The sequence below is a fragment of the Cyanistes caeruleus genome, chromosome Z (genome assembly GCF_971803275.1).
Source record: "Cyanistes caeruleus chromosome Z, bCyaCae1.hap1.1, whole genome shotgun sequence".
NCBI lineage: Eukaryota > Metazoa > Chordata > Aves > Passeriformes > Paridae > Cyanistes > Cyanistes caeruleus.
This window is the reverse complement of record NC_141732.1, coordinates 80,194,852-80,221,809: the sequence shown is the minus strand read 5'-3', so window position 1 is coordinate 80,221,809 and position 26,958 is coordinate 80,194,852. Positions and strand designations below refer to the sequence as shown.

Sequence of the window (26,958 nt, the reverse complement as noted above, 5' to 3'; positions counted from 1 at the left end):
AAAACAAACAGCACAATCCCATGACAACCCCAAAAAGCCACTTACAGCAACTTTAGTCTGCCTCTGTCTCATTCACTTGGTGCAAGAGTTTCTAGAGATCCCAGCAAACCTTCCAGCTCCAAACAAGGGCTGGGCTTTCTGTGGGGGAAGTCACAAACAGGAACAACAAATTTGAATCTCACAGTAATCAAGCCATCAGCTGTCTTTGTTTTATGAACAGCAGCTGAGCTGGGAGGCATAATTAGGGTAATGGTTTCTGGCTCCAGCTGTGTCTCACTACAGAACAAAGAGAGCTCAGCAGAGATTTTGTAGTATAATACACTTTTCCCCCCTTCTGCTTGGGAGAATTATTGAAGATTACTCGATGGACTGGGGCTGTGATTCAGATAGAAGTGAACATCAGTATTTTTCCAGAGTGTGTTGAAAGCTCACAGGATTTTGCAGAACCTACTGTCAGCATTAGGCTTGCCTCCAGCCCAGGAATAGCCAGGTGCTCTGATGTAGACAGGCTCTACCAAGTGCCTCCTGCCTTCCAGAGGATTCTAAGTAGGTGTTGAAATTTTACCCCAGACCCTTTTTGTATTTTGAGTCCTGGATCCCCTGTGTGACTAAGGAGTTTCCCTGGGATAAGGGGTTTGCAAAGTGTGTTCTTTTTGGGTGAAAGGAGGTTTTCTGATGTCACACATGGATAACTGTCGGTGGGATGTCTGCTTCTGGTGTGACCTACCGAGCTTGGAGAGGGATAAAAGTTAAAGCCTGACCTAACTGAGTTCTAGCTAACAAGGACCAGCTGGGTCACAGAAAAGGGAGTGGGAAAGGAAATATGAGGAAAATCAGCTTGGCTTCACCAGGGGGAGGTCTGGAAGATGAGAAGGAATTTGCAGGATTCCTTGGGCCTAGAATCCAGGATGTGGAAGGTATGTGCAGCACCTGGGATGGATATTGGGTAGGAGAGGGGCTTTATGGACTTACTTCTTGCTATCCCCTTGCTGTGGCTTTGAGTACTATTCAACTCCCAGGAAATAGAGTCTTTCATATTGAGATACTTAAGAGTTGTCTTGAAGCCTTCTGTCTACAAGTCAGTGAAACTATAATGGTTTTACTTTAATGCTTTACAATGAAAGTAAATTTCTAGCTCAAATCATAGAAAGACTAGAACAACTCAAAAGTCTGATGGGCAGAACTGACAGAAAGAAATGTGTCAGTTCATCATACTTGAAAATGTAAATCTATCAATTCAGCTCTGTGTGTTTAATTGTAAAATTATCTGTCTGCTTAAAATGACTGCAGGAGGATGCTGAGAGTTGTGCTAACTTGACATTAACAAAGTCTCCCTGGCTGTGACACAGGCAATAATGTGATTATTCTTTAAGAAGTGCAGATACAGCGGTGCCAAAAAAGAAGATGACAGCTTTGTGTATAAATTGATCCACAGATCTCTTCTATTTATTTATGTGCTGTGATGTTTCATTCCAGGTGATCAGCTTTTTCAGCTCCCGATTAGAGCAAGCTGGAGCTGAGCTGTCAGTGGAGCGAGTTCTGGAAATCATCAAGCAAGGAGCTGTTGCTTTGCCCAAAGACAGGCTAAGAGTAAGTGCTTAAGACCTCATCACTTGAAGTACACTGTTCCTGTCAATTACACATACATGCCCTTTATGTCTGTAACTTCAAAAAATCATCTCTCTTCTCAGTAGTGACTGATAAGTGATTACACTGTCGATTGCCATATGTGTATGTTTTCATTTAAATTCCTAATTTCTGATAAGTGTTTGGGTGAGTTTTTGTGATTAGTTATTAAATTGAAGCGTGTGGAGGAATTAAAATTTGCTGAAGCTAAGGTTTTCTTCATCGTATCCTGAAGATGCAGGCTCCTCACTCCATCTGTTGTTTAGTTATGCTCTAACTAAACATTGATAATTCTCTCTTTTGATTAATTTCTTTTTCTGTCTCTAATGTTCTGCACCTCTGTCTGGGTCTATATTAAATGCTATAAAGATAAATTTGGGGGGCTTTAGTTAAGAATTACCCAACCTAGTGAAAATCAGTTCAAGACCTGTAAGTCTGGTCAACATGCTGATGAGCTTTCTGTATAATCCTGAGCAGTCTCCTCCATTCCTTTCTGAGAACCTCTCAAATCTCTTGAGGGATTTACCAACTTGACAGGTTTTGTGAGGCTAAAATCCATTAATGGCTGTGTGATGTTTAAGTACTGCAATAAAGAAATCTGTGTAAGTGGGTAAGTAAGCAAATGGGAGCTCTGTGTGTTTTTTAAACACGATGAATCTTGTTTCTCTGTTAACGCCAAGTGTATTTTAAATACTGTCTGTTTTCTGAAGAACTATTTTTGTTGCTACTCTGTGGAGAGAGTGAGAGCACCATTTCTTTTGTGGTAACTTTAGTAAAATACCCTCTGATAAGGCACACTCAGTCCGTACAGCCACTGGCAATGTAATTTATTTATATGCTGGTAATTTTAAAACACCCAGTGGGAATTTTCTAGCTGGCTACATAAACTAATGTCTTTCCTGCAGTTCCCTGTGTCCCTGAGATGTCACATCTTCAGTCACTCAGATTGAATTCCTTCAAGAGAGGTTGGTCTAGAGTCCAAGTCCTAAGCTGCAGTACAGGAATAGTCTGAGTAACACCAGAGCAGTTGTTGGATCCAAATCCAGCCCTTCAGGTTGTCCTTTCTATGTGGTGATGCTGTGAATACAGAGGAACACTGGAACTTTGGCTGTTTCTATGACAACTTGTTCTTATGTGCAGATAATTAAAAGCTCTTACTTTGAGGCTACAGTGATTCTTTCTTGACACAGGGCCATCACCAAATAAATTCACTGCTTAGGAAAAAAATGAAGGTTTTCTCAGTTACTGAGTGTGCCACATTGACTGACATGTCAGGCCACAATTTACAGAAATGCTGTTTCTGGAGTCAAATTCAATCAAGTTTAAATTTTCTGCACTAACAATATACAGTACTCAAAATTATATATTTATACTGCCACTTTATGCAATAAACCAGCAGTTTTTGGCATGTGCCAAGCTCTAAAAGTCCTCACCAAACAGTCAAGTACTTCCAGTTTTAAGGATGCTTAGTGTTGCTTGGAGCACTTCCCTTTCCTCTGGAGCGCTTGGATTTTGGGGCAGACTTACAAAGGGAATACAGCCAGCCTGGCACACTAATCTTTTATACTTACTGCTTACACCTACTGGGTTTTGTCTTCTGCTTTCCTTTGGTTTCCCTTATTTTTCTTTTTTACTTCCTTCTTTTTTTTTTTTTTCCCTTCATTTTGTTTTCTTTTTTTCTATTTCTTTTCTTTTTTATTACTTTGCTGAGCAGCAGTTTGGCCAGAGTACGTTATTTTTCCATGTCACCAAAAGGTGACATTGACCTTGGGGTGAGGTGTTTCTATATCTATAGATAGATATGTATGTATGTATGTATTGTCATGCATCAATTTGTACATGCAAATAACATCCTTCCTTTGCACAGATAGTGATGAGGAGCAGCACATGTTTCCCTCCTATAGAAACGGCCTTGTGAGTCTGTGCCCTCTGTCCTTATGCCTCTCCCTGGGAGTCTCCCAGTTCCTCAGGTCTTCCCACTTGAGTCTGAGGTTTTCAGGGGAAGCTATTCTAAAGCTCAACAAACTCATATTAAGATCAGACTGAAGATACAGTTACACAATAACTCTGGCAACTCTGAGGCATTTCAGCAGCTAAATAAAGGAGAAAGCTTTAATCCTTATGTCTTTAATGACACTCTCTGGGCAAGTCTGGATGGGTGGGAGCAGCCCTACCCACACTGGCTTTGATGGCACCTTTCAGGGAGTTGTGCAGAGCCACAAGGGCCCCCTGAGCCTCCTTTTCTCCAGGCTAAGCCCCTTCCCCAGCTCCCTCAGCCACTCCTGGGGCTCCAGCCCCTTCCCCAGCTCCGTTCCCTGCCCTGGACACGCTCCAGCCCCTCGGTGTCTCTCCTGTGCTGAGGGGCCCAGGGCTGTCCCCAGGACCGGGGGCAACTTGTGCTCAACCAGTTTGGACAATGTCTGGAGGAATTGTGAATCTGTTGCATCTATGTTGACAAAACCTACACATAGTTCCAATGTGCAAAGCTGTGGAGTTCAATCCCAAGAATATATATATACATATATCAGCTTTGCAGTTAATTGCTAACTAATTTTCAAGACATCTTTGCCTTTTGCCACAGCACACTGAAGTGCTGTAAAGTACAAGAGACCCTACAGAGATATTATTCCTGCCTCCTAGAAATAACCAGCTTCAGCTGAAGCACTCTGGGGGAGGCAGATGAAACACAGATATGATTTGGAAAATGAGGGCTGAGGCAGAGCTTTTACTCACTCACTTCCCTGCAGCTCAGACAATGATGTTTTTTTTCTTGTGTGTAAGTACCTAATGTATGCATGGGTGTTTTTAAGTGAATGTTTTCGAGTTGCTTATCTTGGCCTTTGTTGAGGAAGTGAGCATTCAGAAGGTGCTACATGTATTCAGGTTCTTAGTTTGTTGCTTAGCCCATAGTTCAAACATGAATCAACGTCAACTAAAAATAACAGCACTTAGAGCCACGATCCTCATCTGCATAATGGAGCTTATCAGTTTGGGAGCACACCCTGATGCTCCTGCTCCTCTCCACTGTGGGAAGCAACACGGGATGCAAAGTGAGCATGTGTGGTAGCAGTAGGTCACGGATAAATATATATATGTGTGTGTGTGTGTCCATGTTAGGAAAGATATCCTGCATTTTCTTAGCAAATAATTATTGGGAAATGGGAGAACTCAGATTTTCCTTCCAGTCCTGGAGCAGTCTGACAGGAGACAAACAATATAATTAACATTATTTTAAGCATATGCTTTTAGCTGTGTACTGTGGAAGGCCAAGAAAGTCCAAGCTGAGCAATTAGCCTTTTAGAAGACTTCTGCACAAACAGAGAGATAAAGGGCAGGTGCTGAAATCAAGAGCTGGTTATTTCTCCCTCAGTCTGTGGGAGGAGATAAATGAAGTTAATATGCCCAGGATGGAGGCAGAAGCCATGGCGTGGAGATAGAGCTGTCTCCTTCGCAGACGAGCAGCCCACAACCCAGGCTCCCTGCTATATTGCAGAAGCTTATTAAAGGCAATTTAGAGATCATAGTGATAGGTGAAAATTAGCCTCATTCTTTCTTTCTATTTTTTTTAAAGTTCTCAGGCTGCCTTCCTTCCCTTTGGTGAACTGTCTGTACTTTCAGGATTAGGAGAGTGAGAGAAGCAGGACCGTGTCTGGAGCCTGTGACTTATCTCAGGATTTCAAGGGGAGTTAGCCAGCAGATAACAACTCTTCTGCAATAAGTGGGAAAACTTGTCTCAAATGCCAGCTAGTGACTGGAAGCTGACATTTGGTTTCATGGAATACTCACACTTGGGAGGCCATGTTTAATGCTTTATAAAATAAAAGCCCCCGTTACCTAAGCCACTTAAGATGGAGATTTGTTTTTCATGAACATTTTCTGATCTGCTTGTGTTTTCCCCCCTACTCCTTTTCTCCCTATGTCAGTGAGTATTTTGTCATCAGTGTGCACTCTGTCAGATGTTCTATGTGTGCTATGCAAATGTGCCATTATGCCATCAACTCTCACGTTTTTGATACGGTACAAAATTTAATATTTATTGAAGTGCATTTCAGTTCGATGGGCATTAAAATTTCACAGAATATGTGAAAGGAGCAGAGGTAAAAGCCTTCAGTCTCTTGACAGAACAAGTTTCGCTTTAGGTGTTAAAAGCACTTCTCCTAGGTTTCCCCTTTTATTAACAATGTACTTCCAACTCCATCAGCTTCCATTTGTTTCACTGAAAAAAACTGCTAATCACTTAGGCACCAGAGCACAGGGGAGGAGTAAATTGTCATCATGTTGATGGCAGATACTGCCTGGGAGTTGGACCAGAGCAGCTTTATGTCCCTGGCACATCACCCTGGGAAAGCAGCACCAGCACCAGAAGGTCAGCTGCTAGAAATGTCATAAAAATAACATGGTTGTTGATTGAGTTGGCAATGAATTCAACAGGGGATGCCAAGCAGAGGTGCTTTGGTAGAATCACAGAATCATTTAGGTCAGAAAAGCCTTCCCAGACCATCATTTCCCCCACACTGCCCGGGCCACCACTGACCCATGTCCCAAGTGCCAAATCCACATGGCTTTTAAATCCCTGCAGGGATGGGGACTCCATCACTGCCCCCGGGAACCAGGAATTGACAGAGCTTTATGTGAAGAAATTTTCCCTGCTGTCCTCCCTGTCCCTGCCCTGGCCCAGCCTGAGGCCGTTCCCTCTCCTCCTGTCCCTGTTCCCTGGCAGCACAGCCCGACCCCCCCGGCTGTCCCCTCCTGGCAGGGACTTGTGCAGAGCAACAAGGGCCCCCTGAGCCTCCTTTTCTCCAGGCTGAGCCCCTTTCCCAGCTGCCTTACCTGCTTCTCATCAGACTTGTGCTCATGGCAAATCAGAAATCAGGAATGGCCATAAAAGAAAGCGCATGTGAAGTCCCCAAAACCAAAAGAGTCTAAACAATTTCTTAGCTTGGTACTGAGATCTGTTTGGAAGAATTTTCCTGCTTCTGCAGATGCTCCTCCCAGGGAGGAGACATGGTGTGTTGAGCAGTCAGTGGTGCTGTCACACCTGCAGAGGGACGGGACATGCCCTGCATAGCACCCCAGGTAGCAAAGGAAATCTGTAGTGTTATATATATATATATACACCCTGTTGATCCAAAGAAACCATCCATTGTCCCATCTTCTATTAGAATTGCTTCTGAATACGATTTTTTTTTCCCCACTCCAGTCCCAGTGTCCTTAGTCTGAGTGGCTGTTATTTGGCCACAGAAAGATGTTGGATTCAGGATCCAGACCACTGGTCTTTAATAATCCAAATTAAACCTTGGGGCAGATCTGTAATTGCCTTAAAAGTTATGTACAGCTTTCTTGTGTTTGTTTTACTGCTGTAACACTGCTGCTGCTGTGGAATTTTTTGGTGGAATAGTGCACAAATTAACTCTGTGTAACACCATGAAGGGGTAGGGACAGAGGAGTTACAGAGACCAGCAACTCCTTCACAGAGCTCCAGGGCACAGTGCTAAGAAAGAGACACAGAAAACTTCCTTAAAAACTAAATTCATCCAGTTCTTCCTGATACTTATCTTTTTTTTTTCTTTTTTTTTTTTTTCCCTGGCTCAAAGGTCAAAGTTCTTATTACAGTGGAAGCTGATTGTGTCTAATACATCCTTAGGTCTGACGCTAGGCAGGCGTCTACAACACAGACTTCCTTTTGCTGACCCTCAGCTGCTGTTAACCCTTACCCTGAAGAAGATCAGATTAGTGACAGAAGTGTAAGAAAGTTTTAAACAAAGTGCTTTTTCAGCCTTTCCAGAACACTGACCATATGCTGAGAATAAGAGTATTTATGGATTGTATATTTCCTTATGACAATTTATACCCTCAATTAAGATGTCAGACTTCCCTGCTTCCGTGAGCTGACCTGTAAGTGATGGACAATAACTCACGTTTCTTTTGAAGGCATTTGTTTTAGAGGTCAGCTTCTCAGAGACCTCGAGTAGAGAAGAATATACTCTGTGTCCCTTGAGAAATATTATTTTGGATAATCAAAACTCCAGGGGGAAAAAATTATCTTGGAAGTTTTGATGGGCTTTGTGGTCAGAAAATAACTTATCATTGTGAAACTGTGAGCAGTCGAAGACATGTCTGCACTCAGCTGACTCTGGCTAATCTTACAGTGGGATTATAAACCTGTCTGTCTGTCTGTCTGAGCCAGGGCAAACCCTTTTGCAGGTGCTTTTCTATTAAAGTAAGCCTTGCTACTTAAATTGGTGAGAGTGAGTTGAAACTAAACTGAATGACACCACCTTATAATAAGTATGTCCAAGCAGGAGTTTCTATCATTTAAATCTGTTTAATTAAATGGTGCAAACTTGTGTGTAGGCAAGATCTAAAGTATGTGAAAAATACTATGGAAAAACTGTGATTATTATAGTGCTTGAAATTAGATACTTGCTGACATAATGCATTGTATGGGAACTCTTGGCTTTGTAGTTTGAAACCTTACAGGAAGAAAAATAACGGCATCATCCCAGAAGGGAAGGAAAGCTTTGGGGGTTTAGTTCAGAAATAAATACCACCCTTACTTTGAAGCATTAATATGATAATCCACAGAAATGTGACTTTAGTAGGAAGTAGGGTTCAGTAGCTAGTTAGAATACATAGCATGTTAACAAAAAAATTTGCTTATGTGCCTGGTTGCTTGAACACTGAAAAAGCCAGTGGCCAAAGTGAATGCACTTTGCCACCTGTGGCATTCAAAGTCATGGAATCACAGAATCATTTAGGTCAGAAAAGCCCTGTAAAATAAATTCCCCCAAGGTGGCCAAGGCCACCACTAGCTCATGTCCCCAGGTGCCACATCTACATGGCTTTTGAGCACTTAAGTGTTCAAAAGTGTTTGAAATGTGATGACTCCTGTTGTTCCATGGTTAAAAGTGGATTTTAGCAGTCTTCAGAGAGCGTTGTTTGTAGCCATGTGTAATGCAAATGCAGGTGATGAATTAGATTGAATACTAACAACACTTCATTTTCAGAAGCATCCTTCAGGTAAAATGGAAGAAATCAGTTAACTTAGAGACTTAAAGAAAAGATAATGCATTCCTTAGCAATGTAGAGTGAAACTTGCTATCCACAGAGCTTCATATTGCTGAACTCAAGATGTTTGAAATGTTGGCATAGGCTGGAAGTGTTGGTGAGTCATTTATCAAGCATATTTATTCATTTTTCAAAGTTTGGTTTAATATTTTTGTATGTGGGAAAAATACCCAAAGCAACAAGAACTCATCATACAGTTACCCATTCCCGTAACAGTTTACATGGATTTTGAACTGTCATACATGTCAAGATTTGCATTTCTTTGGTGTGATGTAAGACAAGTCCCCTTGTGTACAAGGTCTTAGTTACAGCTGAATATTTCATCTGTGTGAGTGTTGCCAGGTCTAGCAGCAGTGGTGTGCACTGTGGCACTCACAGCCTCTCCCTGGCACTCCCAAAGAGAGTTCACTCACACTGTAACCAACACCATATTTACATGTTACTCTTAAGGCTGTTTGAAGAGGGGATGTGCTTTCCACCTTTCCCCAGTTGTGTCAGAGTGTGAAAATTATACAGTATCACATTCTTTAAATTATTTTTGTAGCATTATGGGGAACAGGACCAAAAAAAAAAAAAATCAAAAAAACCACCAAAAACACCCCTCAAATGGTTCCAGAAAACTAAATTTTTCAAATGCAAATGCTTCTGAGAACCCAAACAAGTTAGGTTTGCTTTTGCACAGCAGCTGTCAGTCAATTTCAGGATTAAAACCAGCTTTTTAACTTGTGTTTACTTCAGTGGTTATAAATTCTTTCATGGGGGCGGAGAAAAATAAACAGTAATTTTTGGCATTGTTGACTAGAACAAGGAAAAAACCCAGCCATTTTATTTTGCTTGTCTGCCTGGCACACAGTTAAAAACATATTAATGCTTTTCTGACACCTCCCTATTGAAGAGTAATATAAACATCACTGCAGCATCAACATAGGAAAAAAAGCATTAGCAAACTTTTGAATCTCTGATCTTTAAACTGTTTCTCATGTAATATCAGTTTCCTATTGTAAAGCACCCAAAAATCCCTTTGAACAGAAAATAGTAATCATGCTTTCAACTTAGACCACTTGTATAAAGCTTTTCTTCAGAGATGAAGAATAAACTGAGAACTTCAGTCTTGTTTTCGTCTTAGTTACTGAAGCATTCATTTCCATGGGGAAAATCCTGCTTCCACTGGAAAGTTTTGCTGATGGCTCCAATATTCTCAAGCTTGTCAGGCTGTATCTTCATGCTTAGGGGATGATACCAGGCATGACGCAAGCAGGACACCAGGCAGACCCCAAGGCTGTGTGTGTCCCGTGGTGGGGAGTGTGTGGTCACGGTGACTAGTATTAGTCAAGAGGAAAGAGAAACTGTGTTTCATGTTCTCCTGCCCTCTCCCTGATTTCCCTGGCTGCTACTCTGCGGGAATTGCATTGATTGCATGGTAGCTCAGAAAGTGGAGCTCATGCCATGGTCAGCAGCCTGGTGAGGATCTCATGTCATGAGAGCTGTGTTTCAGCCTGGGCTGTGTGAACAGAGCAGCAAAACTGGGTCTGTGAGCTCCTGACCTTCAGCCACCATAGCTGGAGTAGATTGAGAGAACCAGCGCAAGGAGCAATGGGATGGAGGTAAAGCTTTGTTAGCAGGTGCACAGTCAGCTCGAAGAAGCTGGGTGTGACTCAGGTTACTCACATCAAATCCATCAGCTTTTGCTCACTCCCATCTTGAATAGTTTGCATTTTGTCACTCTTCATGTGAATAATTTCTCTTACACAGGTTATAATTCAAATACAACACTGCTGTCTGAATCCCTTTAATGTATTTTGACTGTGTATTGTAAATTTAGGTTAGATATTGGGAAGAAATTCTTGGCTGTGAGGGTGAGGAATGCCCAGAGAAGCTGTGGTGGCTGGCCCTGGATCCCTGGAAGTGTCCAAGGCCAGGTTGGATGGGATTTGGAAAAACCTGGGATAGTGGGAAGATCCTCACAATGGCAGGAGGTTGAACAGAATGAGCTTTAAGATGGCTTGCAACATTCTGCAATTCTATGATAAAAATACTAATCCTTCAGTGCTGGGCTTTGTTTATATCAGCCAGCCTGTGGCACTCCATACCTTCAATGCTACCCTCCACTTTAATGCCACATCCTGAAAAGAGCAGGAAGAAGATGTTTTCTTGCTGCAGTGTTCCTTGCTTGTTATGCAATGCTGTGCATGGAGTCATCACAATATTTGGTAGAAGCACAGCAGCAGCCCAAAAAGGATCAGTTATGTTGTGAATCTCAAAATGCTCCAAAGAATAGCAGATCTTTTTGTATCTCCAGGTATTCCCACCACTTTTCTCCTTTGAGGTTTAAAGCATGCATTAATTAACATGAGTTAAAGTCAGGGAAGGAGCGGCAGGAATGGGGAGTTTGTTTGGTCTACATGTGGGTGTTATGTCTGAAACAGCGCTCTGGTGTTCCTCCAAGGCCACGTACCTTGTTTGCAAACCTGTGCAGATAGAGAATGTAGAAAACTGTCATTCTTTTATGCTGTTAGTTTGTATTTGTCACAGCTGTGAGCAGAAAGCACCCAATATCCCAGCAAAGGAGTGAGTAGTGATGCTGTGATAAGGGACAGACTCAACCAAGTCTGTGGCATTTTTTTTGGGAGCAAGATAGAATTTATCCTGGGATTTTACATGCAGTAAAACTGGATTCAGACACATTGAGAACAAGCATATTTCTTTAGCTTCCCCACCTTTCCATTTATTTTGTTTTTCAGTGGTGGGATATTGTGCATCCCAGTAAACTCCAAACCCACAGTACTTTCTCCCTGTCACTGAGACATCTGGTTGTGCTGGGGGAGCTAATCAATTGCAGACGTCGTTGCTATTATAAGCCTGCAAGCCACTTGAAAACTTACCCAGGATTTTGGTAATGAAGGGCCTGAAGTTATTATTTGAGCTTTTTTTTTTTTTTTTTTTTCCCTTTTAACTTCCCTTCAGGGGTCATCAGACTGGCAGTATTTTATTTATTTTTTTTTTACAAGCTCAGATTTTAGACTTTTGAAAGTTCAATTCTGTGTGTATCAAGCTACTTGAATTTCTTGTAAAAATGTTGGAATTGTGAATTGATTTGTAATAATATGAAAGTGAACAAACATCCAGGTTAACTCTGTCTGAAAAACTGGTATTTAAATAGATCAGAAACTCAGGGCTGATCTTGTGTTGAGACACATTTCTCATTTTGCTATCAGAGCTGATATTTACTGGTAACATTCAGTAAGACTGTTGGTCACATTTATGAAGATAACTAAAAAAAATTAATTGGTAGTGCAAAACAAAGAATGGTTTAGAACTTGAGAGTGACATTCAGCTTTTGAGGCGATGCACTCTATAGCTCCAATTGAAAATCCCTCCTTCAGAGCCTCACTGATGCCAAAATCTAACCAATAATGAATGATTTATCATTCTGTATTTGGCTTTTTCCTGTTGGAAGGGTGGGGGCGAGATCCTCAACTCCAGAATACCAAGTCACTCCTAGCACTTGGCTCTGAAACACATAAACAGTGTGGACTGTTACAAGTCCCATCCCAACGCCTGTATTACATGGCCATGTGTTCTCAGAGTTCCTAGAGCCTGATGTCAGGCATGTGCTGGGGCTGGCGTATTTTCTGGGGGTCTCACGTGCAGCTGAAGCGGCTGTGCCGCGGCCTGGGCTCGCAGCGCAGTCTGGCAGCACCGGCGTTGCGCTGGTGCCGCTCGGCTGGGCGGCGATAAGCAAAGAGACAGTCTGGCTCCTTCCAGGAGCCTCTCGGTCATGTCTGAGCGCTCGGCAGTTCCCAAAGCCTCTGGCTGACTTTCCCCTGCGGACCGTTCATTTATCAGGAAATGGAATTGGTTACAGGATTTCGCGCGCTGCCAAACCTCACTGACGAAATCGGCCCGTTCTTGCTCTCAGAAGAAGGAAGAATGTGTTAACTCTTTGTGCCTGATACTTGTTTTTAGTGCTTCTGCTAAAAAAAAAAAAAAAAAAAAAAAAAAAGCCAGGTTCCTTCCTGCTTTTAAAGGTTTCTGGAAATTGCTGACACACTCTCACCCTTTATAAATACACTACTAATGTAGGATAATTTTGCCTATTACATTTAGCTCTTTGCATCACAGTTACCACTGTCTTTATAAATATTATTTTAGAGCAATTGAATTATGTTAATGGGAGATTAGCGTACTGAATTCAGTGTGTTATTGCTTCAAAAATGTCTTCTGAATTAGAAGAGTGAAAATTAAAATTTATTTAAAACATAAACAATGCTTTGTTGTTTAAGGGAGGCTTTAAAGCCTAAGTTGTATGTATAGCTTATACACAACTTGTAGGAGCTTAACCAGAATTGAATAGAAATATGTCTTTAATTATGTATATAGGATGACAACAAGAAAAACCAAGTGCAGTTCTTTCTGAGTGTTTTGCTGGTTTTGCATATAGTTACATACCCAGCTTTGTAATGACAAGGTAAACACCACTCTTTTTTAGATGCTATTTGAAAGTCATTGTCTTTCATTATGGATCAAGTTTTCAACAAACTTTAAAAAAAAAAAAACACTTTTAAAAATGCAAATGCCTATTTTTTTGTGACTTGCCAGACTCCAGGTTGCTCTGAAGTTTGCAGGTCAGAGCTGGTTGTCAATCACAAAACCATCTGGATTGGAAAAGCCCTCTAAGAACATCAAGTCCTGCTGTTCCCCCAGCATTGCCAAGGCCACCACTAACCCACTAACTAACACAGGTGCCACAACCACACGGGTCTTAAACCCCTCCAGGGATGGGGACTCCATCTCTGCCCTGGGCAGCTGTGCCAGGCTGGTCAACCCTCTCAGTCAAGAAGTTTTTCCTAATACTCAACCTAAAAATGAGCAAATTCTCAATTGTGCAAGTTGCACTGAGAGACAAAGAGCCATTTTGGTTTTATTAATATATTTATATTGATAGGAGGTACTCATGGGGATTTTTCATTTCTCCAGTGGTCAACATCTGTCTCTTAAGACTCCCTAATTTTATCCCTAGTGAGCTAGGCTCACTTCTTTTGCAATACTGTTTCTGTGTCACACATAATGTCTGAGTGTTTAAGAGGGGATGGAGAAATGACCATTTGCAGGTTGTCTGCTGGTGGATGCAGGTGCCTGTTCCTGTACCACTTGAATCATTTCAGTTTGTGCAACGATGTCTCTCGTAACACATCAGTCTGTTTTAATGCAATCAATAGTTGTAACCTCCCATGTATGAAATTACGAAGCCCAGAGGTAAAGCACAGTGCACATATGGTAATTATTATGTCTGAAAGTGGTTGCTGCATTAATTGATAGCAGTACCAAGTAATGCAGCCTCACTTAATTTCATTGCTTCTTGTACAAAAATCCCGTAAACAGAATTTTTGCAGTCTAATATGGTAGAGTGCTTTTTCTCCTTTTTATTATGAGCAAATCACTGTGGAAGTATTTAGAGCTCTCTTAGCTCATTTAGCTTCATGGCAATATGTGATCCTTTGTTCCATAAACAAAAAGTGGCTGAAAACAGCTCGTCCACAACCTGTGAAAGCACCATGTAAGCCTCATCTGCTGCTCTCTGAGACGTGGTTGGTGTTGCTGGGGCTGGTGCCAGCGAGGGACCCTGCTCCTGGCCTGCATCCTGTGAGCCTGAGCCACTGCAGGGGAGGATAGCTGGGTGATTTGGCCTCATTACTGACATAACTGAGGCTTGTAAAACTCAGATGTTTTCCAAGCTGTGTCTGCAGCTCAAGTTAACATCAAAAAATATTACAAATATAGCATTCCTTGCTTTTAAAAAATCGTGGTTTAGTAGTATAAATATAATTTTCAGTTTCAAAGTAGTGTGTCATAAGTACTCCTGAGGATCTCAGAATGTTGGTCCTTTCCATTGTGAACCTGGAAAGTCACGATGGCTAAGGGATATTCATGTTTGGAGAGAGATTCCTCATTCTGTCAGTGAGAGGCTGATGATGATGAAGGCCATCAGAGTGCCAGTAACACTGAAATCTGCTTGCATTATGTGTTGAAAAATGAGTGAACTTGTCACCATCCCAAAAGACCTTTACTGTCATCTGAGAAATCTCCAAATAGTTTAGAACCATGGTTTGGGTTTAGAACCAAACCAGTGGTTTGAGTTAAAAGGGCTTAAAGCCCATCCAGTGCCACCCCCTGCCATGGGCAGGGACACCTTCCACTATCCCAGTTTGCTCCAACCCTATCCAACCTGGCCTTGGACACTCCAGGGACCCAGGGGCAGCCACAGCTTCTCTGGGAAATCTGAGCAAGAGATTCGCCTTTCTTCAGTGCTTGCTAAAAATCTTAATTTTCTTTAATACATACAATATGAAGGACTGGCTAAAAATAGACTATTTTGAAGTAAAAGGTAGTAAAACTTATATAAATCATATAAATGCAAATATAATGTAGCCAAACCTTACGTGTAAAGTTCTCAGAAGCACTGGGGAAGGTTTCACTGGCATCAGGTTTGTGGTGATAGTTGTAGTTTTAAAATCAAATATATTATCTATTTTTATTCTCCTTTGCATCTTACTTGTAGTTAGGTTACAGTTCTCTAGGAAAGATGCATCCTGTTCGTACAGAAGGCTTATTTATCTTACTGAAATCCAGGGAACCACATTTCATTCCAGGATGAAGGAATGTATCAGAGATTGCACAAGAATCCAAGGTAGCTTGGGAGGGTGGTGCTTGGGTGAGTGACTGGAGTAGAGTGATTCTGCAGTTCAGGAATGAGGTGCATTGGCCAAGATGAGGATGAAGGGTGGGCTAGCACAGGACACTCCTATTCCCAAGCTGCTCTCTGTGTGGAGACTAATATTTACATGGAGGCTTAATGTCTGTCCCCTCCACCCCTGAAGATTATTCCAGTTACCTTCTGGAAACTGTATTCTGGATTCAGTCACTTCATTCCCAAGTCACTGTTTTCTTTGCAAAGCTCAACAATTGCACTGGAATGAAATTACCTTATCCTGGAGTTGCCATAGCTGCTTCCAAAGAGCTGTCCCATAATACTGTTATGCAGGTCAGTCTCCTGCAGAAGGCTGGACAGTATTTTGCTATCCCAAACCAGTTTAAGAAAAGAAGTTTAAACAAAAATGTTTAAATGTCTTGTGCAGACAACAAGGGCCTACCTGTCCAGCCAGGACTAGGTAACAGTAAAAATTTAATTGTATAAATGCAAATGTAAAAACATTAGTACAGTAAAATCTACTGTGTTTCTGAGACTTAATTTTTCAAACTAGTAAAAATGGAAAAGGGAAAATAAACCAATACCAGCAGCAAGTTGATCAGGAGTGCAGAAGTTTGCTGTTTCTCTCCCATGGTTGTCTTCACCTTGTCATCACTTGAGTTCCCTTTGCCACTCTGTAGTTACAGCCCTGTACCCAGCTGAGCTGAATAATGCCTCAGCCTTGTCTGTGGCACTCTGTGGGTTGTAATTAACTAGCTTCCATTAAGGCAACAGATGAAAATTCATGCAGTTACATGCAAAAGCCTTAGAAGATGAAATAGTGTCTTATAACAAGAGGTGTTAAAGGAGGTTTTGTTTCTTTTTCTGCTCAAGACAAAGGTAAAAGTTTTAAACTAAAGGTAGAGTAAGGTATAAGGAAGAAGCTTTTTATGATGGTGGTGGTAAAATACTGATACACATAGCCCAGGAGGTGAAGGATGCTCCATCCCTGGAAGTGTCCAAGGCCAGGTTGGGTGTGCCTGGGATAGTGGAAAGTGTCCCTGCCCGTGGCAAAGGGTGGCACTGGATGAGCTTTGAAGGTCCCTCCCACACCATTCTAGGATTCTATGACTCTGTGAAATAATTATGTAATTCTTTATGCTACCTGTAGAGAGCAGAAAAATATTTCTGTAAGGGACACAAAGGAAGTACACTGCAAAGATCTTCTTCCTTGGATCAGAAGAACCTGATTGTGCTCTACTGGTGACAGTCAGGATGAGAGGGACCCTTTCAGCATCTTCATCTCACATCCAGTGAAAGGTGCTCCAGCTGGTTCTCAGACACGAGGATGCTGTTGGGCTGTGATGAGCAGAAACCTTTGTTGTTAGGAGTGAAATTTTGCAGGAGAATAACGTAACTGGTGACATTTTCTAGCTGTCATCCATGATGAGGAATGTACCATTCTGTTGCTGTCCATATGGCAGAGCATCCTTGCACAAGGCAGTAAGTGGTGGAGGGTCTGATGTTAGGGGCTCTGCAAGCTTTGTGGACAGGAAGGGTCAGGAGATGACATACAAACCCCAGTTATGAAAGGGAGCCTGTATTGCCAAAAGAGATCAGTCTAATATTTCTTTATACACAGCTGAAGTCTGGCCTTTCATTGCAATGTGAAATAACCAGAGAGGGTAGCAATAAGCTCTGATCTTTTTCATGTGAGCTCTCAAGACACTGCATCAGCTGTCCGTGCATCTATTTCAACTTAGGCGTGCAATTTAAAAATAAAAAAGTATTATTATCCCAAAATTCAGGTTTTCAGTGGCACTTGAAAGATAAGGTAATTTGAATGAAGGTAGACTAGATATTAAGGAGGAATTCTTGACTGTGAGGGTGCTGAGGGCCTCACACAAGGTTTCCCAGAGCAGCTGGATCCCTGGAGTGTCCAAAGCCAGGCTGGACAGGGCTTGGAACAGCCTGGGACAGTGGAAGGTGTCCCTGCCCATGGCAGGGGATGGAACTGGATGATCTTTCAAGTCCCTTACAATCCGAACCATTCTATGAATCTCTGATTCTCTTACTTTATAGGAAGGAAGGGCACAAGTGAGAGACTTAGAGCAGGATTTAAACTTCACACAGATTCTAATATGAAAGAGTCTGTGTAGCTACTGTTTGACACCAGATACATTAGGTTGACTGATCCTTACTGGTTTAAGGAAGCTGCTATAAGAAAGGGATACCTAGTACAAGGCAGAAAGTGAGCTCTGGAGAAACTGGAGGATGGGAAAGCAGTATGAGACTTTCCAAGTTGCTCCCCATGGCAACAAAGCTCTGACCTGGCTAAACAACTTTCTGCATGTGTACGTTTTTCAAAGCTACTTCCATTCTGCTAACTGCTGGCCTGCCACATCATTTGAACTCTGTTAACCTTCAAGGATGATCCCATTTTTCTGAAAGAGAGCACAGAGGAGCTTCCCTGCCCAAAGCTGCAGAGCTTTGGCTTTGCAGGAGATTGGCAGGAACCCCACACTCATGAGCAGCCCAAAACTCCCTGTCCAACACATCTTACAGGACGGCTCCCAGCCAGAGCCCAGCCCCTGCTCACTTCAGAGCTGTACAATTGCTCAAGCTAAATAACATTCCCCAAGTTTCCCTCCCTAGAAAGCCTCCCTATACTTTTATTACGTTTTTTGCTGTGACTAAATATGCTTCACATGTGTTGTGCAGCCTCCTCTTGCTCCATTGCATATGGAGTTGTTGTGAGTCCAATGAAAAGTCCAGTGCCGTAGGCACTGCATTCGCATGATGTGTTGTTTCCAAATACCTTGCAACTTTGGTCAAAATAAAGTAAAATTGCACTGAAATGCCCTGACCCCTTTTTTCCCCTGCTCAGTTGAAAGCTGTTTCCAACCTGTGTTCCTTTTCTACTGCAAACCTTCAGTGTAGGCACAGTACCTGAAAAGTATGAAAAGTTGCATTTAAAATTAATTTATTCATTTATTTGATTAACAAAGTCCCACATTATCCCCCCTTCCATCAAGAAAAATAAGTGTTAGACACTTTTAAAATAAAATTTAAAATAATGTATCAGAGGCCAACAACTTCACCTCAAAAGGTGCAAAATTTAATGAGTTGTGACAACTAAATACAAGATAAAGGGAGAAAAAAATAATGTAACTTCTAATTATACTGATCCAATTGCTCTTCCACTTTTAAGGTTTAGCTGTCTTTTCTGAATTACTCTTTTGAATTAAGTTTCCATAACATGTGGCAGATTGAGAAAAACAGTCCTTAGAAAATTTTTGCCCTGGATGACAGATGAACTAGATAATGGAGTATAATCTCTTCCATTTTCATGATTTTGACACATTTTCACTTCTGTGTGTATGTTTAAATCAAGGAATCAAAATAAGTTTGAGTACAGAATATAAATCCCAGACAAAATTACAGCTTTCATTGCAGTGTTGGGTTAAATGTAAACAGCAGGAATGTTACAGATATCTTCTAATTAAATGCATAAATCAGAGGCATGTTTTGAATGTTTACAGCAACTGCACCAAGAAGTGAGAATGAGGAAGATATGTGTTTTGTCAGGCTTGATGGCTGCGTCCGCTGCATTCCCATAGAGAGTTTAATTTTGTCACAACCTTTGGTACAAGTTGCAGAGCTTTTCTCCAGTTGATTTACAGGCTGTTTGTTCCTGCTGAGGATGATTAGAGATGGAAATGGCTTTTTCCTGGCCAAGCAGAGGTTTTCTCATGTCTGTCATCATCACTGCTGAGGACTGTGGTGTTGGGATTTGGAGGGCAGCTGGTTTAGACCACCCTGCCTTTTTTGTAGCTGTGGATGTTCTGGAGTATCAGATGATGGTATTGGATCTTAAATCCACGTGGACTTAGGCTGGGTTTATGATAAGGTTGTCATGCTAAACCCACAATCTGTTGAGCTCACATGTTTAACAAAGGCTGATTTGTCTTGACTGTGTCCTCATGTTGACTCCTGTGCCTAAACAAACCCTACTATGCTCCTTTCTACCTGGGTTTTCTCCTTGCCCTATAAGTTGGAAAAGCCCTCTTAGACCATCGAGTCCAAGCATTCCCCAGCACTGCCAAGGCCACCACTTGCCCATGTCCCCCCAAGAGCCACAGCCACATGGCTTTTAAACTCCTCCAAGGAAGGGGCAGCTGCACTGGGCAACCTGTGCCAGGGCTTCACCACCCTCACAGCCAAGAATTTCTTCCTAATATCCCATCTAACCCTGCCCTCTGGCAGTTTAAAGCCATTGCTCTGATGTTTAAACTGTGGGGAGAGCAACCAACCTGTGACTCATGAGCTGGGGCTTGAGGACAGACAGTATAGCAGTGGGTTGAGAATTTCCCATCTTGGTGATGCTGTAGCAACAGCATCCAAAGCTCCACAAGGAAGATTTCCCTTCCTTCACTGCAGCATGTGAGCTATCAAAAACAACATCAAAGATTGTGTTTATAGATAGGAAACCAGAGGCTGGATAGTTCTGGACAGTTCATGGAAGGAAGGTCCCTTGAGTCTACAGGAGACTGGCAGCTCTAAAACATAGAAGGAAATTTTGTGTCTGTGGAGTGGGAGGAGAGCACAGGACTTGAACTTACATATTGTCCTTGATGTGAGACTCATGAGATCCAAGTGGTGCCTGTAGTTCTAAGCACAGAGTCAGACAGAAAAACTTTATTTGAATTCCTGGTGCTTATCTGCCCCACCAGGACTTGCCAAGCTCCATCCCCCTAAGCTAAGACCAGCAAAGCCTGATTGTTGTCACCAGGGTAAACAATCCTGGCCTGAATGCACAGGGAGGAAGGGGGCAGATATGCTCAATAACAAAGGAACATAATAGCATTTATGAAAGAATTCCCAAGCCTGAGGTGGGGAGTTCTCTAGAAATGTTTGATTCATGTCCTAAAGACAGTCTTTACCAGAATAAGTCTTAACAAGTGAGGTATCAGTGAAGGCAAACAAATCTGGAAATGCTGTGTCTGAAGCATAGTGAAACAGAAAACACAAGTAATTTTCATTCATTATTGAAACACCAGCTCACTTGGGGCCCTTTTTCAGATTGAGATGGTTGTTTGCATTAGGAAAAAACCACAATTTCACTATAGGAGAGTACTGCTTTTTTAACTGGTGGCTACATGATGATACCAAGCATACAGATCCCTTTTGGTTGCAATCAGCTCCTGAGTCCCTGTACTGAGACAATCAAGGAGATTGCCCAGTTGGCCAGGGTCAAGATTTCTCTGTACCTTGAAGGAATCCTTGTCTTGCTCATACTTACCCTTTCTCCTTACAACTGTGTGTCCCTCTATCATTGATAAAGGCAAGTTTTCAATACCTAATTTAAACTTGTTATCACAACCTTCATGAATATAATGGAATATAGAATAAAATATAGCATAGAATGAGCCAACCTAAAAATCCATTTCAGAAAAGGCGTCCTGATTATTCATTGAGGTCAACTTAACACCACCCCCTTCCCCTGATTTTGATTTGTCTTCACAGAACTCTCAGCATTAGGTCAACTTTTTTTTGTAAAGCTGTGAAGTCCACATTCACAAAATAACTGTGTAAACGTACATATTTGGCACCAGCTCCTCGGCTGGCAGTCCTGCCAGAGATAAGGCTGCAGTCTGGCACTGCATGCTATGGCTGGAAATGTCACTTGACATTTCACTCCTCAAGACAAATAAATGGGATTTCCTGCATGCAGCAGGGCAGCACTGCTCATCTCGCAGCACAGTCTGTCTTTTTGCAGAGGCTTGAAATACTTAAGAAGGGAGTATGTCCACTGGGGTGTACATTTTCCAGTTTGGGGAGATCAGGGAGCCAAAGGTCTGCCGACTCAATAGGGTGTTAGTCAGCACGTCCTGAGCTTCAGGCAGATAAGGGTCCACTTCCTAGGCTGCCCTGATCTGAGAGTTAACAGTTGGTGACAGCGAGTCTGTCTCTGTTCTTAAGTCATTGTTATAATTTTTTGTAATATTTACAGGCCTGGCTCTCTCAGATTAAAAAGTACAAAATCAAAAGGAGGTCTTCCTCCGTGGGCGCTGGGGCCGGGGGAGGATGTTTGGGCTTGGCATTCAGCCCCACCGCCGTGCTGGGTGGGAGGGACCGGGGCAGGATGTCGGCGCAGGCCTCGGCTCTGTGGCTGCTGTGAAGGAAAACTCAAACTTTGTCTAATGACCTTCCAGGAGCCCTCCACACCAGGAAACATGCTGTAAATGTCAGCCCCCAGGATGCAAATCAGAGGTGTTAAGCTCAGCTGGGAGAATGGACCGTGTCTCTCTGGTTGATACATGAAGCCAAGGCCTGGGCAGTGCATCAGCCCTTGCACAGTGATAACGGAGGGGAGCGTAGTCCCAGTTGTCCAAAGGAATGTTCTTTTTGGCTTGGTGGGATGTTTTGGAGGCAGCATTGAACCAGTATGTAGTGAAAGCATGTCTGGGACCTCATCACTGGAAAAGTATGCAAACTGAATCACTGTGCTCTTCTCCTGCCACCTTTTGTGTTGGGGGAATATGTTCTACACAAATAAATGAAAAAACAAAACAACTCTGACATGGTAGTAACTCTGGATTTGGGGTGAAAGAAACAGGCAGATGAAAACAGCATTTTGACCTCTCAACCCCTTGTGGTTCTGCTGGATTATCCCAAGACTGTATTAGAGCAGAGAAGGGTCATATAGTAGTTTGCAAAAGGAAAAATCCTGAAACTGTGAAATGAGTGGAGTTTATACTGTCATTGTGCTTCAGTCCCTTCCCAGCTCAGATGTTGAAGAGCAGAGGTGAGTGCTGGAAACTCCATGGACGGGTCACAGTCTCCATCAGCAATCACAGTGTGAGACTGAGTCAGATGGCCAAATCTCCAGCTCTGTCTCCAGGGTGGAAGAAGAAAAATCTCACCCTGCTTATGACAAGTCCTATAAGGGGGGTAGGGAGGGATTTATATATAGCTGGGTCTGAATATGTACATTGTCCATACAAGATTCCCAAGGTGCATCCCTCTGGCATCAAGGCAGACTGCCAGAGTGAGCAAGGCTCCAGTGCCTTACCAAAGCACAAAACTGTGAGTCGTGCTCTTAAAGTTCAGTAGTTTCTTTCATTGTCACACATGTATCCAACACCTTCTGCTTGTTTTGTGTTGCTGATGGTGTGGCACACAGGGTGGCGAGAGTTTTGTCTGCGCAACAGTTGTATCTTTGGTGGGAGTAGAAGTCGGGCAGCAGGAGAGGTTTATCTGGAGTTTGTTTCAGGACGGTGGGATGGTGCCGTAGCCTAGGTGGGGCAGCCATCCCGTGATGTTATCTGGAGCACAAAGCATTTCCATGATAAACAACATTCCTTGTATTTTAGACTAGTCTACTATCAAAGTCAAAACAACTGCTCTGGCTTAAACAGTAGCACTCGCTGCTTGAAATGTAAAATACATAATTGGCTCTAAGATTCATCTAGAGCAGATTCTCTGTGTCTTTTAATATATAGCTACACATATTAGTGTACATGCATTATTCAGCAGGGTTATTTTCTCCATAAGCTTCCTTAATTTGTACAGTTCATAGGCAGTTTTATTGTTAAAAAAGTTTAATAGATTATATCAGACTAAAAGTGTGTAACTTGCTTTTCAGAAAATAATTAGCAGATGGTTGCCTCTGACATGAAAAGTGGAATATTGTTGGACATTTATAGTATTGGCTTTGTTTTTTAAAAAGGCTGATGAAAGGAATATCGATCTGTCATTTTTATCCAGAAATTGAAGCAGACTTTGTCCAGATACACAGCTTAGTTTTTCTCTATTGCCTTCACTTGCAATATCTCTAAGAGGAGACTTTGCCTTTCCCACCCCTACCTCATTCTCTTTGAGTTCTTCCACGTTGCTGCAAATAATCAAATTGCCTGGGAAGAATTATTTTGATCTTTGGCAAGTCATGAACCATAAAAGGCTTTTTTTTGTTTTATATAAGGGTTATATAAGGGTTTTCCCACTGACCAGGTGGTACTGGGGTCTGAGAGAACCATGAGTTTTTTTGGGAGGGAGCAAAGCATCTCAGGATCTCACAGATCACAGAATCCCAAAATCATTGGGGTTGGAAAAGTCCTCTAAGACCATCAAGTCCAACTATTCCCCCAGCACTGCCAAAGCCACCTGTCATGGTTTTAGCACTAGCTAAAAATCACTGGAATACTTAACTCATTTCTTGCTGTGAGATACAGATTAGGAGAAGGGCAAAACAGGCTTAAAATTTAAAAGGAATAAAGAGAGTTAATTAACAGAACTACAACAAGAAGAAACCAGAATAAAACCTCCAGAAACCTTTTCTCCCTGCTCCACTTTTTTCTTTGCCCAACATGGGGCCAAGAAATGCCAATCCATCAAACCACCTCTGACCCATGTTCCCAAGAGCCACATCCACACAGCTTTTAAATCTCTCCAGGAATGGTTATCCTCTCCAGATCTGGTTGACTGCAGAACTGATCTTCCCCTGCCTTCTCTTGCTTCCTAGACTTTATAAATGCACTTTCTGTCTTCTGCAGAGTCATCCAAACAGTGCATGTGCACATATGGACTTAGGTCCACTTGAGCTTTTGCCCAATTTGAGACCTTCAAAGAGTTGCTCCTCATGAGACATTCCCAACTGATTCATTGCTGCCAATTTCTTAAACTTCACCTTTTGCACACTTGAAAAGTGGCAGAATTCATAGAATCATAAAATCACTGAATGTTTTCAACTGGAAGGGGCCTTAAAGCTCAGCTTCTTCCCACCCCCTGCCATGGGCAGTGACACCTCCCAGGCTGCTCAAATCTCACTCATAAAATTCTAGAAAGAAAGAATTCAGCCTTGAATTTTTTTGGCACAGTGTCATTTTGGGGTTTGGAAAGTTTGCATAAGGTGTAGGGTTTAATTCTGAAGACTTTGGAAATTTATGTATTTCTGAGCCCTTCTTTGAGGGTACTGCTAAAGCATTGTGGTCTTAACTGTGAGTTGAGGCATCCAAAATCTAGTTCTAATCTTGTAACCTTTTGTTAGCAGGTCTATGAGTCTTCTATATAAAGGTGTCGGTGAATGAGTGATTTCTAAACTCACTTCAGTTTTAACAGAAATGTTTGCTGAAAACATACTGTTTTTCATGGTTGTGTAAAGCCTTGCACATTAATCTAGAGAAGGATGGCTTGCAAGCTGAAGCACAGGAAGCCAGAGCTTAAGCTCATTTGCATCTTCCTTACCAGTGGTAAAAATAGGGACTACTGTTATGAAATGTGCATTTTCTGCAAATCCCACGGTAGGAAAGGCTTACATGTCCACTTCATATCCATAAAAGTTTTGTGAGTTAATAGACTCATCCCCATTTGTGCTTTAGTGGCCTTTAATGCCACTGAGAAATGGGTTCTGGGATTATTCTGTTTTTCAGATTTTAATTCCCTAAATTGAAAAGCATACAAAGGATTTTACTTATTTATCTGAGTGGTCGGTGAATGTACATAACAAGTGCTCGAGTGAGGTCACAATCAGAACTGTTTTTGTCACTTGGGTCAGTAGCTTTGTTCATTCCATGTGTTTAACTCTCTTCTTGGTTAGGTTTTTTTTTTTAATGTGAAAAACACCCTTTGTTTGAATTGTTGTCATTTTGAGGTTGCTCATTTTTTGCTCAAATCTATGTTCTATCTCCTGAAAGGCCACTGTATTTTCTGAGAATTACTGTTCTTTCAGGTTAAGCCGTGAAGTGCATGAAAGTTCTATTTTTTTGTTGATGGTACCTCATTTACACATCCTGCCTTCATCCTCATGAATTACATACATCAATCTCTTTTTATTTGGTAAAGCCAAAATATATTGTATTTTCTATGGTGATGCAAGTGTAGTGTTCCTGCTGTTTTCTGTCTCCATAGTCTGACAACAAGTCTGGCTCCTAGCTGTTAAGCAGTCCTTTTGGAAATGTTCTGGAAAGATCTGTGTCCATCTAGACAACGTGGCATAGAGAACAATCCTGATAGGGCAAGCAAATTCTAATTAGAGCTGTAAATCCTTGAACTGTGACTATAAATGTATAATGCATAAAATGTATGTAGAGTGTAATGATACTTAACAGTGTGTCATATGTAGGTAGGGTTCAATCTTTCATCTTGGTAATCTTTTCCTCCCATTCCAAAATTTCTTCAGGTAGACACAGGATCTCTGAAGCTAAGAAGGGATCCTGTTTTTTCTCAAACTAAGGGATTAAGGGATTTTCACGGAATCCTAGAATAGTTTAAATTGGAAGGAAGCTTAAAGCTTACCGCATTCGAATCCCCTGCCATGTCAGGGACACCTTCCACTGTCCCAGGCTGCTCAGAGTCCCATCCAGCCTGGCCTTGGACACTGCAGGGATGCAGGGGCAGCCCCAGCTGCTCTGGGCACCCTGTGCCAGGGCCTGCCCACCCTCCCAGCCAGCAATTCCTTGCCAATATCCCAGCTGGGCCTGCCCTCTGGCACTGGCAAGCCATTGCCTGGGTGCTGGCCCTGCAGGCCTTGTCCCCAGTCCCTGGGCAGCTCTCCTGGAGCCCCTTTAGGCCCTGCCAGGGGCTCTCAGCTCTCCCTGGAGCCTGAATACTTGTGCAGGGGAGCAGCCCCAGCTCTCCCAGGCTGTTCTTATAGCTGCTGTCCAGTGGTCCATTTTATTTTCTGTGCTGTCTAGAAGTAGCCCAAAGTCCAGGTGTTTCTGATGTGGACCAAACAGATCCTGAAATGGGTACCTGGCCTTGACCTAAGCTCAGATATATACATTTATACAGTGCTTCTAGAATCTGTACAAATTAACAGCCTGGTATGAGGACAAAAATGGCACAATTTGGGGCTATTGACATTTATCAGCAATATTCCTTTCCTGGAAGGAAAAGAAACAAGTGTATTTGTGTTTGCATCTCTGAATTTCTAGGACTTTAAAGCTCTCATTATTTGCCATTCTATCCCAGACAGAACCCTGCAAAGCTTTGTGTCCTGGCAGGTTTGCCACAAATATTTAATTCATTTAAATCATTGTGTTTCTACCAATAATTATCTAGGCAGAGCTGTCTGATTGATTTTTCTGAAAATGACCTGGCTTCTCAGTACTCTATAAAAAAATTAGTAATTGCTGAACTCTGACCAGAGGCACGTCTGCTCCTCTGGCAGTAGTTCACATCTGACACTGAAAATTCACTGCTGAGCATTTATTTTCTTGCAGCTGTGGTTGTACAAAGCTTTCCTCAAAGAGATCTGAAAACAGAAATCACATATCAGTGAAACTTGCTCAAACAGTTCACTCTGTAGATGAACTCCCCTGTCCTCCTGGACCTGGAAGATTGTGACCCATTAGAATGTGGGTTATGGAGTTTTACTCCCTGGGAATAATGCTGTTGTCTACTACAGCTTGTGTAGTTGCTTAAAGCTTCATAATTCTATTTTTATTCTAAATAATACTGTATTTAATATATATTTATTAAATAATATATAATATACTTATTATGTTTACCTTGTGCACAGGTGGTTTTGAACCTCTTGAACTTAGTTTGAGTTTTCTGTTTCTTTTTCAACCTCC

At 42.1% G+C, this 26,958-nt stretch overlaps 1 protein-coding gene across 50 annotated transcripts in view; it reads left to right on the top strand.

Annotated features, from left to right (window-relative positions):
- Positions 1–26,958, top strand: part of DYM (dymeclin) — a 210,157-nt gene that overhangs the window by 175,880 nt on the left and 7,319 nt on the right. For 40 of the 50 annotated variants that reach the window (XM_086867510.1, XM_086867499.1, XM_086867522.1 and 37 more), the window contains one exon: positions 1,477–1,590. In XM_086867510.1, coding sequence (XP_086723636.1) covers positions 1,477–1,590 — 114 coding nt within the window. Of the gene's footprint in view, positions 1–1,476; positions 1,591–2,531; positions 2,790–3,493; positions 5,462–26,958 lie in introns of those variants that run through there. The other 10 variants (XM_086867529.1, XM_086867520.1, XM_086867532.1 and 7 more) reach the window with 2 other exon arrangements.